The sequence below is a fragment of the Maylandia zebra genome, linkage group LG4, assembly GCF_041146795.1.
Source record: "Maylandia zebra isolate NMK-2024a linkage group LG4, Mzebra_GT3a, whole genome shotgun sequence".
Classification (NCBI taxonomy): Eukaryota; Metazoa; Chordata; class Actinopteri; order Cichliformes; family Cichlidae; genus Maylandia; species Maylandia zebra.
In genome coordinates, this window is record NC_135170.1 from 27,904,525 (window position 1) to 27,917,532 (window position 13,008).

Below are 13,008 nucleotides of genomic sequence, written 5' to 3' on the forward strand. Positions count from 1 at the left end.
TTTCATAAAGATTAAGCACTTCATGGGTAATGGCATATTTTAATGAACGATGGCAGCCTGGACACAAGAGCTCACCTCAGAGGATTCCATTTCATCACACATTCACAGGATGAATTGTTTTACTTATGAATATTAATGTCTCTCTAATTTGAGGCTGTTGTTAATGCTTGTCGCTAGGAGCTCGGCAAATCAGGTCCCATTCCTGTTAAAACCATGTATTAGACACCCCCCTGACACTAAGCCCTCGCCTTTGATTCTTAATTGCAGAAGTGCAAGCATTTGCAGTAGATGGGGCGCAAAGCTTTAATTAACTCTAATATCACACATTCAGTCTCGAATGTCACCCACATCACGCGTGGCATTTTGTACCAATATCATCCTCAACTGTGCTCAGCTAGAAAGATTGTGTTCCAAGTTCATGATCACAATTTCATGCATCTCAAAATGAGCGATATGTAGTTTATAAGAAGCTGCGATATATTGACGCCAGTGAATTATCTTGATGCCGTCTTTAAAAAGCTTTAATGAAGGCATACATCGATGCTGCTCCGTGATCGCTCCGCAGCTTTAATGCAAAGGAGTTCCAGTGTTGTTGGCTTCTTACTGAAAGCAATGTCTGATCTTGGTAGTGTCATTGTATCAACAGTCATTGGTGAAGCTTGTAACATGGGGAGGGAAGAGATGAAAAGTTTGGGGATCTATTTAAAATGGAAGGAGGCGGTTATTGAGTAAATAATTCAACCTCTCGTTCGTTCTAATCTTCAAAGGATTTATTGGACAACAGATTTCAAGTTTTAAAATACTATAAATAGGAGAACGCATACACACACCTTTCAATAACACTTCTAAAATGCAACATTACAGAGCATTCCTTACAAACACAGCAAATGCCATTTTCACAGATGAGTGCCCTCGCACGTCATTTCAACATTTTAATAGCTCAGGTATGGAGCAATTCTGATGCAGATATTAGTAAAGAGTAATGTTTAATTAAACCAGGTTTGAAGATAAAGAGCTCAATACATCCTATAGTTTATAAGCCTTTGCCAGCCATAAGCTACTGCTCTTCCTAATCCTCTTTCACATAACATTATTGCATCAGCACAGCTGAACATTTTTGCAGCATTTATAAAATTAGCAAAGAAATTAACTGTCTGTACTGTGGCAAATAGGATTTCCAAGTTCTTGCCGTGTGATACAGCATACCCAGGCTGCCACCTACAGTACAGTCTGAGAGAGGAACTACAGCCCAACAGTTCAACATGTGTGGCTCCCCATTTTACACTCCACAGCCATTCAAACTTAATTGTCAAGGCTCCCTCTAATATCCTTACAGGAAATTTGTTAAAATCCATTATTAAATAAATACTGAAATAATTTCATTTTGACTCAAGACTGGCAAAGGATTACACATTTATCCTTCTCACTCCTATTCACATGTGGAAGAGCCAGTGTTCCCTCATCATTTTGACATTATGACAGTTGATTCGACGCTGCTTTTATTTTAAACCATGTGCGATTTTAAAATGGTTACTTTATTCCAAGAATATATATATATATCTATACAAATTAGTATATCCCCAAATGTGATATTCATTTTACTTTAGTGAGACTGAAATTATATTAACAGAAAAATGAGAATTTTCTATACGAACAACCTTAACAGTGGAACAACAGTGGAGTAGCAACAAACCAAGAATTGAAAGTGATTTTCTAAACAAAAACATTTGCACCAATTTTTTTTTTCTTTTTTTTCTTCAAATGGTGTATAGACAAAATATGGCTTGGTACATCCTTCCTAATTTGAGATCTCTTCTGTTATCTTTCCCATGAGCACAAATTATACATAAAAAAAGTTAAATTTTTAAAAGGAATATTAATACAATAGAAATAATGACAATTTAGTAAAAAATAAAAATAAATAAATCAAATAATCCCCTTTAGGATCATTCAAAGCGTCTTTTACTTCTTCGCCTGAACAGTTTTGAGATTGAGGATTTCCTTTCATTTTTGGCTTTCTTCACTCCTGTTCTCAACAAAACCAGTATATTAACAACTCAAATCAAATTGAAACAGAAAAAAAAAGACATTTTATATGTTGCTTACCAAGGTTTTGCATCATTTTATTCAACTGCTGATCTTCCTCCACTTCCCTGAAATTAGCCAAAAATCAAACTAAGCACTGTCATATCTTTTTACCACATCAATCTTTAAGATTAACTGCATTGTACTTAAGAATTAATTAGAAGATTGATAATGTTACCTCAGCCTGTCCTCGTCGAGACCATCCACAATTGCGTTTCTGCCATCCACGATCTCCATCAATTTCTGCATTAGTTTCTTCTCCTGCCGTTGTTCCTCTCTGGACTTTAAATGATCTGTGACAATGTTAACAACCGCATTTCGGAAAAAGAAGTAAGACAGATGCTGACAGGCAAAGAGACCGAGCGCTTACCTGGCTTCTCGAGCAGCCTGCGAAGTTCCCCCTCAACACCTGGCTGCTGCTGCTCCAGCTCTTGAGTCCTGGCTCTGAGTTTTAACATCAAATACTAATTCAAAACTCACATTATATCTAAAACTTCTAAACAATCCTAAAAATTTTGAGTTTCTCAGTTAAGTTTGATTTTTGTCCTAATGTTAAATGCAAGTAAAAGTACAAGCAATGAGGGAAAAATCTTTAAAGAAAGTATCAGGTAAAATAAATAAGGTTTGGAATTAATATAATCAAATTGGGGCAGGGATAGCTCAGTAGGTAAAGTGGTCGCCCCATGATCGGAAGGTCGGCGGTTCGAATCCACTTAACGGCTACCCTGAGGTACCCCTGAGCAAGGTACCGTCCCTACACACTGCTCCCCGGGCGCCTGCTTAGTGGGCTGCCCACTGCTTCACTGAGTGAATGGGTCAAATGCAGAGAAAAACAAGTAATTTCCCCATGGGGATCAATAAAGTATCCATTATTATTATTATATAAAGAGAAATCCAACTGTCAAGTCAAAGTAAGAATATTGTTCAAAAGCCTTTTCTAGTGTAAACAAATATTATCCAAATGAGTAATAATTCCCTGAATAATGGAGAAAGGGTCATTTAATATTCTCAATCTACATCGATCCTTCAATAATACTCACATGTAAATGAGCTCTGATTCTTTCCTAATGAACATTTGTTTTTTTCGAATGAGGTTAAACCAGTCGACCATCAGTGGGTCCATCAAGATGTCACCTTCTCCATCTGCAAAACAAGTTAGTAGCACTCAGCTGAATTTATTCAAAAGATAAAATAAAAAGTTTTATAATCACTGATGTGTATATATTGTAGTAAATCAAGCAATTATAATCACTGACTAGATGTTTATTTAACAAGCTCATAACATTTATCATTTCACGTAAGCCAAATATTTTGTGCTGTTCTGATGTTAACTGATATACTCCAAGAGCAAACTTAAAAAAGATAAAAATTAAAATAAATAAATAAATAAATAAAAAAAAAATACCCCACTTGAGCAGACTCAACCTCACTGTTTGCAAGAAAAACATTAAGTAGAAATTAAGGGGGTTAGGATATTTTGGCTCATATGCAGGTAGGTGGTTCTCAATTTTTATTAAGAGAAGAAGTGACTCACATCCTGGAACCACGCTGTCACCTTTATTAAGACACTATGTCACAGCCAACAATCTTAAAATGGAGCTTAGCCTGCCAAACCCGAATCTATTTTTTTTTTAATAATATCAAAATGTATGTCACAGAACATGATGTTACAAAAAAACCTGTCTATAGACACTTTATAGTTTGTCAGTCATCATTCCTGTGGCATCGACTTTAGAATATAATACAATGTTTTGTTGACAAACATCTTTTTGCAATTTACTCAAAAACCAATCCAGTAAAAAAAAAAAAAAAATTAATGAATTACTAATTAAATCATTCACAACAATACTGCTTATATTTTTCCAAAGCTTTCATTATGTGGGGTTAAACTGGTGGCCACACATATACAAAGAAGCATTTTAAAATTTCATTTTCAGCCCTGAGAAGTTATATTATTACCCAGATTTTAAAGAAAATGTGAGAATGGATGAATTATGGATACATGATGCAGGGAACAATGCAATTTACCATCAAAGATGATTCAATATTTAAGGTTTTCAGGATACGGTGTATACTTTTCAGTATTGGTCCACCACAGTACTCCGACATGCACTGAAACAGTGCTTAAATTTGCTGCTTCACCGAGTCATACCCGAGTAGGTGGATCAATTGATTTTAGGCTGAATATTTTGCTAATCCTAATTAGCGACCAATCAGTCAAGTCACATTTACAACAGAGAGCGAGCTGCAGAGACAGAGGACAGAGCCCCACACATCCTGTCATTACCAGAACAAACATGATTTGATTCTGAACTGAACCTGAGTGCCAGGGTTTAGTTTTTATGCCAACAAATTCCAGTTGAGAAGTAGATGATCTCCTAGGTAGTGTGGAAATGATGTTAAATTCTGGCCAACTGACATGCTCAGGCTTCCTGGGTGGCATGTAGAAAGAAAAAAAAAAAAGCAATTGACCAGAATACACACATATAAATATATATATAAAAATTTATTACTATATCCAAGTCATCTTGACCTTGAGCAAAGCAATAAGGCCCCCTACTCCTACTACCTCAAAGGAGACGCAACATCCCTTGGCTAGCTGTGCCTCTCACCTCATTTGACTGAAACACTAATAGAAATGGCATGCACGTCACACACACACACACACACACACACACACACACACACACACCTTCAGCTGATGGTGAGCACATGTGTGAAGCACCCAAGATACAACTCACCAATGCAGCAGAGTGATTCAGCAGTTCAAACAAAAATATGATGTCAAATTTTAGTTTAAGGTTATTGCAAGACACATTTTGCTTTAGAATATTACCTCATTCAAACCAACATAGCGGTGAAGGGTCTACCAACCCCCCTCTTGTTCAGAAATGGCCAGGTATTAAATATTACCTAGCTTAGTCCGATCCACATATACAGATGTCACAATTGGTCATATTCAGTGATATAGATGTTACAGATGGGATAGGATAAAATAAAATAAAAAAGGAGATACCGCAATAAAATTTAGTATAATCATCTTGCAGCTCAAACTTCTTGTTATTACACAGAAAATCCTTCACGTTTCCAGATAATCATACTTCAAGCAATGTGATGATTGTATGGAAAGATGTAGTAGCTTTTGCTTTAAGAGGTTATTAACATGGAATTAGATACAAATCAGTATTTTGAAACCCTGATTCCTGGTTTTTACATTACCATAGAAATAAGAAACTACAATAGACAATATGCCACAACATTAAACATAATATTTACAAATAATAATTATTATTATTATTGAAGGAAAAAAGATAATATTTGCATTGTGACCTTGTGAATAAGGGGAAATGCTAGATCCCATAATCCCATCATCATAGTATGATAATACTATCCTGATATGGTAAAGCATCACCCAAAATAACCTTATGATTATGAGGTTACTACCACTTAAAAAAAAATCACTGTATGAAAAATGTAAATGCACAGATGCAACGTATATGTATTCCTAACAAGTTATGATATCATTACCAATATACTGTATGATTAATTGGGTTTGCCTCAAAGGCATCTATGTTTTCATTGTATTGCCCCTAGATTTTGGCCCCTTATAAAATTTCAGTGTAATATTACTAAAGTAATTAGTAATGTAAGATATCACATGATATTCATTTGTAATCAAGATGTGGTAACTTGCCATTTCCATATCTTTAACTTATCATATCCAGCTTATTACCACACTACTGCTCTCACTTGTTCAGAAATAATATGGAACTACGCTGCAGAGTTAAGAGTGAAAAGCCAGCTACTAAATGTCTCATGAACCATGTCTGAAAGTGGACTATTGATTGCATTGTTTAATATTTGTATGTTTTTACAAGTAAAAAGGAGAAGTGGAAGACATAAAACGTACCTTCCTCACAGCTTCGAAGCTTCTGTTCCAGCTCCACACCCTCCTTCTCCAAATGAGCCAAGTTTGTCTCAATATCATTCAGCTGCCTTTCAATCTGCTCCATTGGGATATGATAAGACCTTACCTGGTGCAAAACAGAGAATTTAAGAGTCACTGTCAAGTAAAGATTATCGTAATTTGAAAATTCTGACTTTGGCCACTTTAATGTAAAGAAGGTCATCCATTTTTTGCTGGGAATGTAATGAAAGCATATTTGTAGAGCTGTTAATTAATCTCTTAAGAGACTTAATGGAGGGAACTTACAGAGGGTGACCTCATTTCAGTCCTGGAGGCGTTGGTGGGTGACAAATACTTTCCCTTTTTAGCAGCTAAGAGGTAGATAAAATAGGATTAGATAGTTCTTTCATGGCAGCTTTTTAGAAAAGTATTGTCACATATGACTTAACCTGTTTTCAGTAAAATAAATTTTTTTTAAATGTATTTATACACTTTTCATATGAAATCAACAAGAAATCTGAAATCATGTATATTTGGCTTTGATAGCTATTAAAAAGATGGGAAACAACCTGATGGATTTCCATGATTGGCTGGAAAAGTAGTTGAAGAGCTAATAGATTTCACAGCTGGCAGTCTGGGTGAGGATTTCACAGGCAAGCAACTCCCAAATTTAAAATCTAAAATAAAGAGAAGAGGCCTTAAACACTGCAGAAGTGCAGAGTTCACAAAATTTTGTTTTCATTTTGTTTGTTTAATATGGGAACTAATACAATAGGGTGTGTATAATTTTGTGGACGTTCAGAGCATACACAGGATGGGTCCCATTGGCTAGAGTGAGTCATTTAGCATTTCCTCAAGCAAAACCATGAGGTTCACATTTATAGTTTTCATTAAAATAAGCCAACTAAAACTGGCATAAAATTTACACAAACCACCAAGAATGTATTTCATTCTTTGTGTTGATGCTCTCGACTTCTCATACAGTCTAGATTATAGATAATATTTTTGGTTAGAACCCAATCACCCTACCCCCAAATTCAAAGTACATCTATTTTACCATCTTAATAGATGAAAGTGCAAATTTTCCACCAACTTCATAGTTTCATTATGTCGCTTTAGATTCTTCAAGAGCTTGAATAAGTTAGCCAAATAAATAAAATAAAATACACATACATTTGCTTTACTTGGGTATTGCTGCTCTCAGTGTGTATTAATTGATTCCATTAACACATGACTGAACTTTGTTATTTAAACATGAAAATGGCCAAGACAAAACAGCTTGAGTCACCAAAACCTTTACAGAGAGGTTCCTTGCAAGCTAGTTCTGGTTCACTTTGACATCAAACACTCAATTCATTTAATATATCAGCAGACAAATGTCTCTCATTATAATGCAAAGAAGCCTCTCACCTAGGATTTCAGAGGCAGGCTGAGGTTTCTGGGGACTGACTTCCCTAAAGCACGCAGGATCAAACAGAGCAAAGCTAACTCCTGGTGCTGCAGGTGTTTGAGCCAGAGGAAGCCTTGTTGGACTAATTGAGACATTAGATGGAGGTGTGGACATGAATTTAGCTTTATGATTTTCAGTAAAAGCTTCAGGTTCAGCATCTCTGTAAGATATAAACAAAGAAATGAACTTATTATTTTAATACAGAGGCATTAATCTGACACAGGTGAAATGTACTAATAGGTCAGACGAGTAACAACCTCACCTTAAATTTTGAAATGTTAAAAAGGTGATGAAAACAGTTGAGGAATCATCAGCAGGGGTTAGAAATGAGAAAATCTAGTGTTAAGGAGTAGGAAAGCAGGAGTTCAGGCCTTGCACTCCTCGGGACTTGTTAAGATGGGGGATAGAACTAGCGGCTCCACTTTGAGCCAGTCAGCAATAAAAGAGATGGACGAAGATGATTCTGCGTTCTGGAGAGTAAATAATCTGATAGGTCAGATGTATTTCAAGGCAAGTCTTTGAAGACATTCTGGTCCACTTGTGCAGCTTTTCAACTTTCAGCCAAGTAACTGCAAATACTTACTTTAGCCCGAGTTCGGTTTTAACAGGTTTTCTTTGCCACTCATGGTATACTGGATCTGCAGAGAAACGACAGAGTAAAATCAAAAATGAAAAATAAGATCATTATTGCTAGTCTCCAAAGACCATGAATACTTAGATGGGAAAACTATAACGGCATATCACTGCATTTAAGAAAGGACTTGCTTGATAAACAGCTGAAACAACCGTGAATAAAATGATGTTGATTCCAACGATTCATTTTTTCTTGCTGAAGCAGAAGGGCATTCCTCCACAAAGATCAACGATACTTTCCTCAATTCAAAGAAAGCGTTTCAAAATTTCAGAGGTGGTTCTTGTGCCTGTGATCGACATCGCCACCAAGTTTCCCAGCATCTCACTTGGCAGTCTTTTTCATAATCTTGCTGACAACAATAACACGAATCGCAATGATCACAAACGTCTAACTCTGCATTAACCTTGGCGAATAAAAAGCACAATGGTAAATCCGTCATTACACTTCACCTTATAATCTTGTGTAACTACCGTTTTAAAACTTTTAGAACGAGAGAAGATGGCGCATTGCAGCTTATGAGACATCTGCTTTGTCAGTGACGTGCACACTCGCGGCACTTCCAAGTTATTGTACACAATAAACAAAAAAAAAAAAAAAAAAAAACTTCCCTCGACTTGTGTGTCACACTCGTCTAAACAGCTGTCAAGCGCACAGTTACTGGTTTCATTATCTAGGTACCGGTATTCACAGCACTCCAATAAAATGATTGCGCTCCACATTCTCATCTGCACACAAGAACAAAATGATGCTTTAATCACTGACCTTGGCGTAATGTCCAGTCAACATATGGTTAATATTAGTAAGAAACAGACTTCATTTCCATGTCTGGAAAACTTCCATCAATGCTAAAAGTAAAAGTGACTGAAAAACCATTCTCAATAGACCCACCAGTAATTGTATTTCTGTCTACAAACCCACCGACAGTCAGAATGTGACACCCGTGCATGCACATCCATCCCAGGAGAATGACAGTTCAACTATGAAAGTTCATTAGTGTGAGACAGGAATTAAAATGTCAGCTATCAGCATGCGAGATGCACTGGTTTTATAAATAGGGCAAAAATGACAAAAGGGCTTTGTTTTCTAGGAATGTGAGAGACAGACTGAATGGTGGGGGTGGGTGGATGCTGGCTGGATGTCAAATAATGGATCAGACACAAGTAAAATGAATTTAGTGAAGCTTGCCTTTGGTGGTTTTGTGTACAGTTGTTGGCCCTGTGTTGTCTTTATTGATGGCCTTTAGACATGGCAATTCCTTATTGTTTGCCTGAGTGGTGGAGGGTTGTCCTGCGTAGTTTCCTGCTGAGGCTTGGCTGCATTTATCCTTTTTCAAAGCAGAGCTGTCAGCTAAACTTGGCTCATCACCAAACCTGGGGACAGAGAAAGCCCTCACCATCAGCTTTAAAAAAAAAAAGACTGTGGGAAAGTTTCCTTCAGAAGGACAGTGCATTCATGGCTAAAGATTGTATATTAATGCAATGCTCACCATCTCTCATCCGCCGATCGGATTGTAAATGGGCGTTTGTTATTATTGTTGTAGTTTTGCTCTGCTAGTTTTTTTCCAACCATTACCCTCGACTGGCTCTTTCGATCATCATCATCATCATCAGTCGGGACCTTTGGCCTTACTTGAACACTTGATTGCTCTGTTGGCTTCCTGTTGTTGACTTTGGAGATTTCAGTAACTTGTGGCACAGTCTGGAAAAACTTCTGCCGGGCAGCCTGTGTCTTCTGGGCTGAGGCCGTCCAGGACTGGGAGGTTGGAGTAGGAGCAACTGGTTTCAAAACATTATTCAGTGGGGCTGACAACACCGAAGGGGGGTGTGGTGAAGGCCGTTTTAGGCTGGCATCATTTAGTGGTCGCGCAGCTGAACTGGTGAGACCATTTTTGATCAGAGCCTCAGAGGAGGAAGTCTTGGAAGTGTTCTGGTGGGAGTTACAGATAAAAGTGTCTGGATCCGTCCCAGGTTTGTAACCCCCTACATGGAGTACGCTGGCGCACTCGCCACACCTGGTGGTGGAAGTTTATTAATATTAAATTATTAATGGAATAAGCCCCTGTGCAGGGGGAAAAAGCATCTATGAATATAGATTAAATTCTTACTTGAAACAGCTTCTGTGATAGAGCTTGCCTTCCACAAAGTGCCTCTGAACAAGATGAACATGGCCCTTGCATGAAACACATTTGCTATTGAGAGTCCCGTTTTTGTTGGGGTTTTCAGCCAAAACTACCTTCTGTGAAAAAGAATCAAAAGTGAGAAAACATTTATCCAGAAAGGTATCCCATTTCCCCTAGGATTCCTTTGGTGACCCACTGAAAATAAATGCTATGTTTAATCCTAAATATTATTCCTTTAAAAAGCAAAGGTGTGTAAAAGAAAGACGTTTTAACACACAGCCTTAATTTTAGCTGACTGATGACGTGCCGTTTGACATGACTACTGACCTGAGTAGAAGCTCTTGCCAATTTGGGTGAGGTCTGAGCTGTGTGAGTGGAAGGTAAACAACTCTCAGTGGCAGTTTTAGATACAAAGCTTTTGGCAACCACTGGGAGGTTTTTTTTCTCCGATGGCTCCTCCTTGGAGCCCTCTGCTGGCCTTTTTACACCTCCCACTGAAGACAGTAAAACATCATTAGTGTCAAAGAGTTGGGGGAAAAAAATACCTCAGCCTGTACATAAAAAAGAAATATACAAGGAAAAAGCTCAGAATTAAAGAGGATGAACTACTCAAATGCAGTTGCTAGGGATTTTTAAAGCAGACATATTCTCACTGGGAGGCCGTCCTTTGAAGTAGTTGTAGTACTGGGAGACGTAGGTAAGAATGCTCAGCCTGTCTGGGATCCTTAAAGCCACCATGTCCTCTGCATCTAACAAAGCTGGGATCCCCAGCTTCTCCTCTGCGATCTGAAAAGCCTTAAGAGAAAAAAATAAATCAAAGTTTAACCAACAGCCCCCAACTCCAACTAAATATGACAAACAAAGTAGGCATATCCAAAGCACTTTTTCCATGTAAAAACATGGCATTGGCTGGGCTACCTCCTACAGTTACAGCATGTGTAAATATGTCACACAATACAATTTACTTTAAATAGACTGGCGGTATTCTGTGGCACAACCCTAGGAGGTTTGGAAAGGGCTCTATAATGAATGGCACACTTCCTGTGAGCTTGTAGGGATAAGAAAGAGGATGGGAAGAGCGGGATATCAGTGCATTGTTTAGGATCAGCCTGGATATGCTCATTAAATTTAAAGAAAAGCCTTACGGAATAGCAAGTGGGCATATATAAAAAGAAGGGGATACTGAGGAGTTTAAGTGGACAAAACCACAAATTTCAGCTCATGGGGAGGAAAAAAAAAAGTCTAACATGGTTATTTATTAAATTAAAATATATAGAATTTACTCACCTTTAACCCCACCACCACCCCCTATCCCTGTACATGGTGGATTTTCCTAAACCTCCAGTAATATAAAAATAAATAACAGAGTATCGGAGATAGGGAAAATGGGTGTTCAATCAGGAGTTGGGCCCATAGGTACAGAATAGTGGATGTTTTTGACTATGAAGCAACCGGTTGCTCTGCTGGCCTCCACTGTGAGACGTCTGTGGGTTCAGATAAGGGCAACAAGAGGCCCAGGGAACTCATAAACATCAGAAGACCTCCGCTGCTGGCAACAGGAGGAGGAGCATAGGCCAACTCCTCCATTGCAGACCATGTTAAAGACCCTGGAAATAAAGGCAGCTGGGATAAAAAAAAATAAATAAAAAAAATAAAAAATCGGTTTCCAATGACCATGTTCTCCTACAGAATCCTTCCTTCAATTACTTCTCTCGATAGGTCTTGTTGAACAAAAGGCTTGCTTTCTGTCCACGTGGCTTGAGCTGAACTAAATAGCTTAGGCTTTTAGAGTGTAAAAACACACCACTGTCAGGTAAAGGGGTGTGCTTTATTTCTAACACAAAACAAAATTAGAGCTTTATGGTGAAAATGAATTCTAAGAAGCAATTTCATGCTAGATTGTACCTGAAATTAAAATCCAATTTATCATCCAGCCCTACCTGTAAGAAGCGTGACACCATTCATGAAATATAGAAAGGGTGTGAATTACCAGGTGCTCTCTCATGTTTCAGTAGAGGGAGCATCTTCAGCAGTGTATCAAACTTAACCTTGACCAAACACACAGCTCTTTGCCCACAAATTGTTTTGTTCTCATATACCATTCAAGATGTATGCATCAGCAGTGTCTTCAAGAGAACAGTCACCATAAGGACCGAGTGGCAGACAACAGTAAAGCCTCATTCAAAATGAATAGACTTGAGAGCCTCTCCCCTGAGGTCAGGTTTGCTGCTGACACAGCCAAGATGATCGAAAACAACAAGGAAGTCGTACGGAGCGCGTACTGTAGCACACTTACTGCAGGGCCTGTAACCCTCAGAGGAAGCCGGCAAGAGGTTAGAAAACTAAATAATGGAGAGGTCCCAGCTGTGCTGCTCATGTCACGCAGGGGTTAACCGAATAGATGAGTTCAAACGGACAGAGCAAGAGCAAAGATTGAGAAAGGTTGAGTTTGACAGGAGTCTAAAATTAGTAGAGAGATATGGCTTTTGCTTAATCTGCTGTGCTGTGAAAATTGAAACAGCTAAATATTTGTCCAATCTGCTGCATAGATGCCAAGGCAAGAACAAACAGCGTGTTGCTGCGTGGCCCATCATGTCTGGGGTTAATGAAGTGGATGTTTTCTGCTACATCAGATTTTGCAGTTTGTGTATGAAGTCTGCTCCTCTCAGTAAGACGAAGGCTGAACATCTTGACATCTTACCAGTCTGTTGTTCTCAAACACATCCTCCTTTCTGAGTGAGTCATAGTCTCTGGGAAAACAGGAATACAATGAACACAGAGAAGTTACCTCAACTACCCAGAATAGCTCTTTT

The 13,008-nt window shown here is 38.2% G+C and overlaps 1 protein-coding gene across 2 annotated transcripts in view; it reads right to left on the bottom strand.

The window, feature by feature from the left end:
* Nucleotides 1–748: 748 nt before the first annotated feature.
* micall2a (mical-like 2a) overlaps nt 749–13,008 on the bottom strand; it is a 12,971-nt gene continuing 711 nt past the window's right edge. Inside the window, exons 1-17 of one of the 2 annotated variants that reach the window (XM_012919431.4) lie at nt 12,897–12,935; nt 11,483–11,802; nt 10,849–10,990; nt 10,523–10,689; nt 10,181–10,311; nt 9,563–10,087; nt 9,262–9,446; nt 8,026–8,080; nt 7,403–7,602; nt 6,562–6,669; nt 6,299–6,363; nt 5,996–6,119; nt 3,126–3,228; nt 2,456–2,529; nt 2,264–2,378; nt 2,107–2,153; nt 749–2,026 (exon numbers count right to left, since the gene is read on the bottom strand). In XM_012919431.4, the coding sequence (XP_012774885.2) occupies nt 1,947–2,026; nt 2,107–2,153; nt 2,264–2,378; nt 2,456–2,529; nt 3,126–3,228; nt 5,996–6,119; nt 6,299–6,363; nt 6,562–6,669; nt 7,403–7,602; nt 8,026–8,080; nt 9,262–9,446; nt 9,563–10,087; nt 10,181–10,311; nt 10,523–10,689; nt 10,849–10,933 (2,064 nt within the window). In that variant the 5' untranslated portion in view covers nt 10,934–10,990; nt 11,483–11,802; nt 12,897–12,935 and the 3' untranslated portion in view covers nt 749–1,946. Of the gene's footprint in view, nt 2,027–2,106; nt 2,154–2,263; nt 2,379–2,455; nt 2,530–3,125; nt 3,229–5,995; nt 6,120–6,298; nt 6,364–6,561; nt 6,670–7,402; nt 7,603–8,025; nt 8,081–9,261; nt 9,447–9,562; nt 10,088–10,180; nt 10,312–10,522; nt 10,690–10,848; nt 10,991–11,482; nt 11,803–12,896; nt 12,946–13,008 lie in introns of those variants that run through there. The other variant, XM_014408097.4, reaches the window with a different exon arrangement.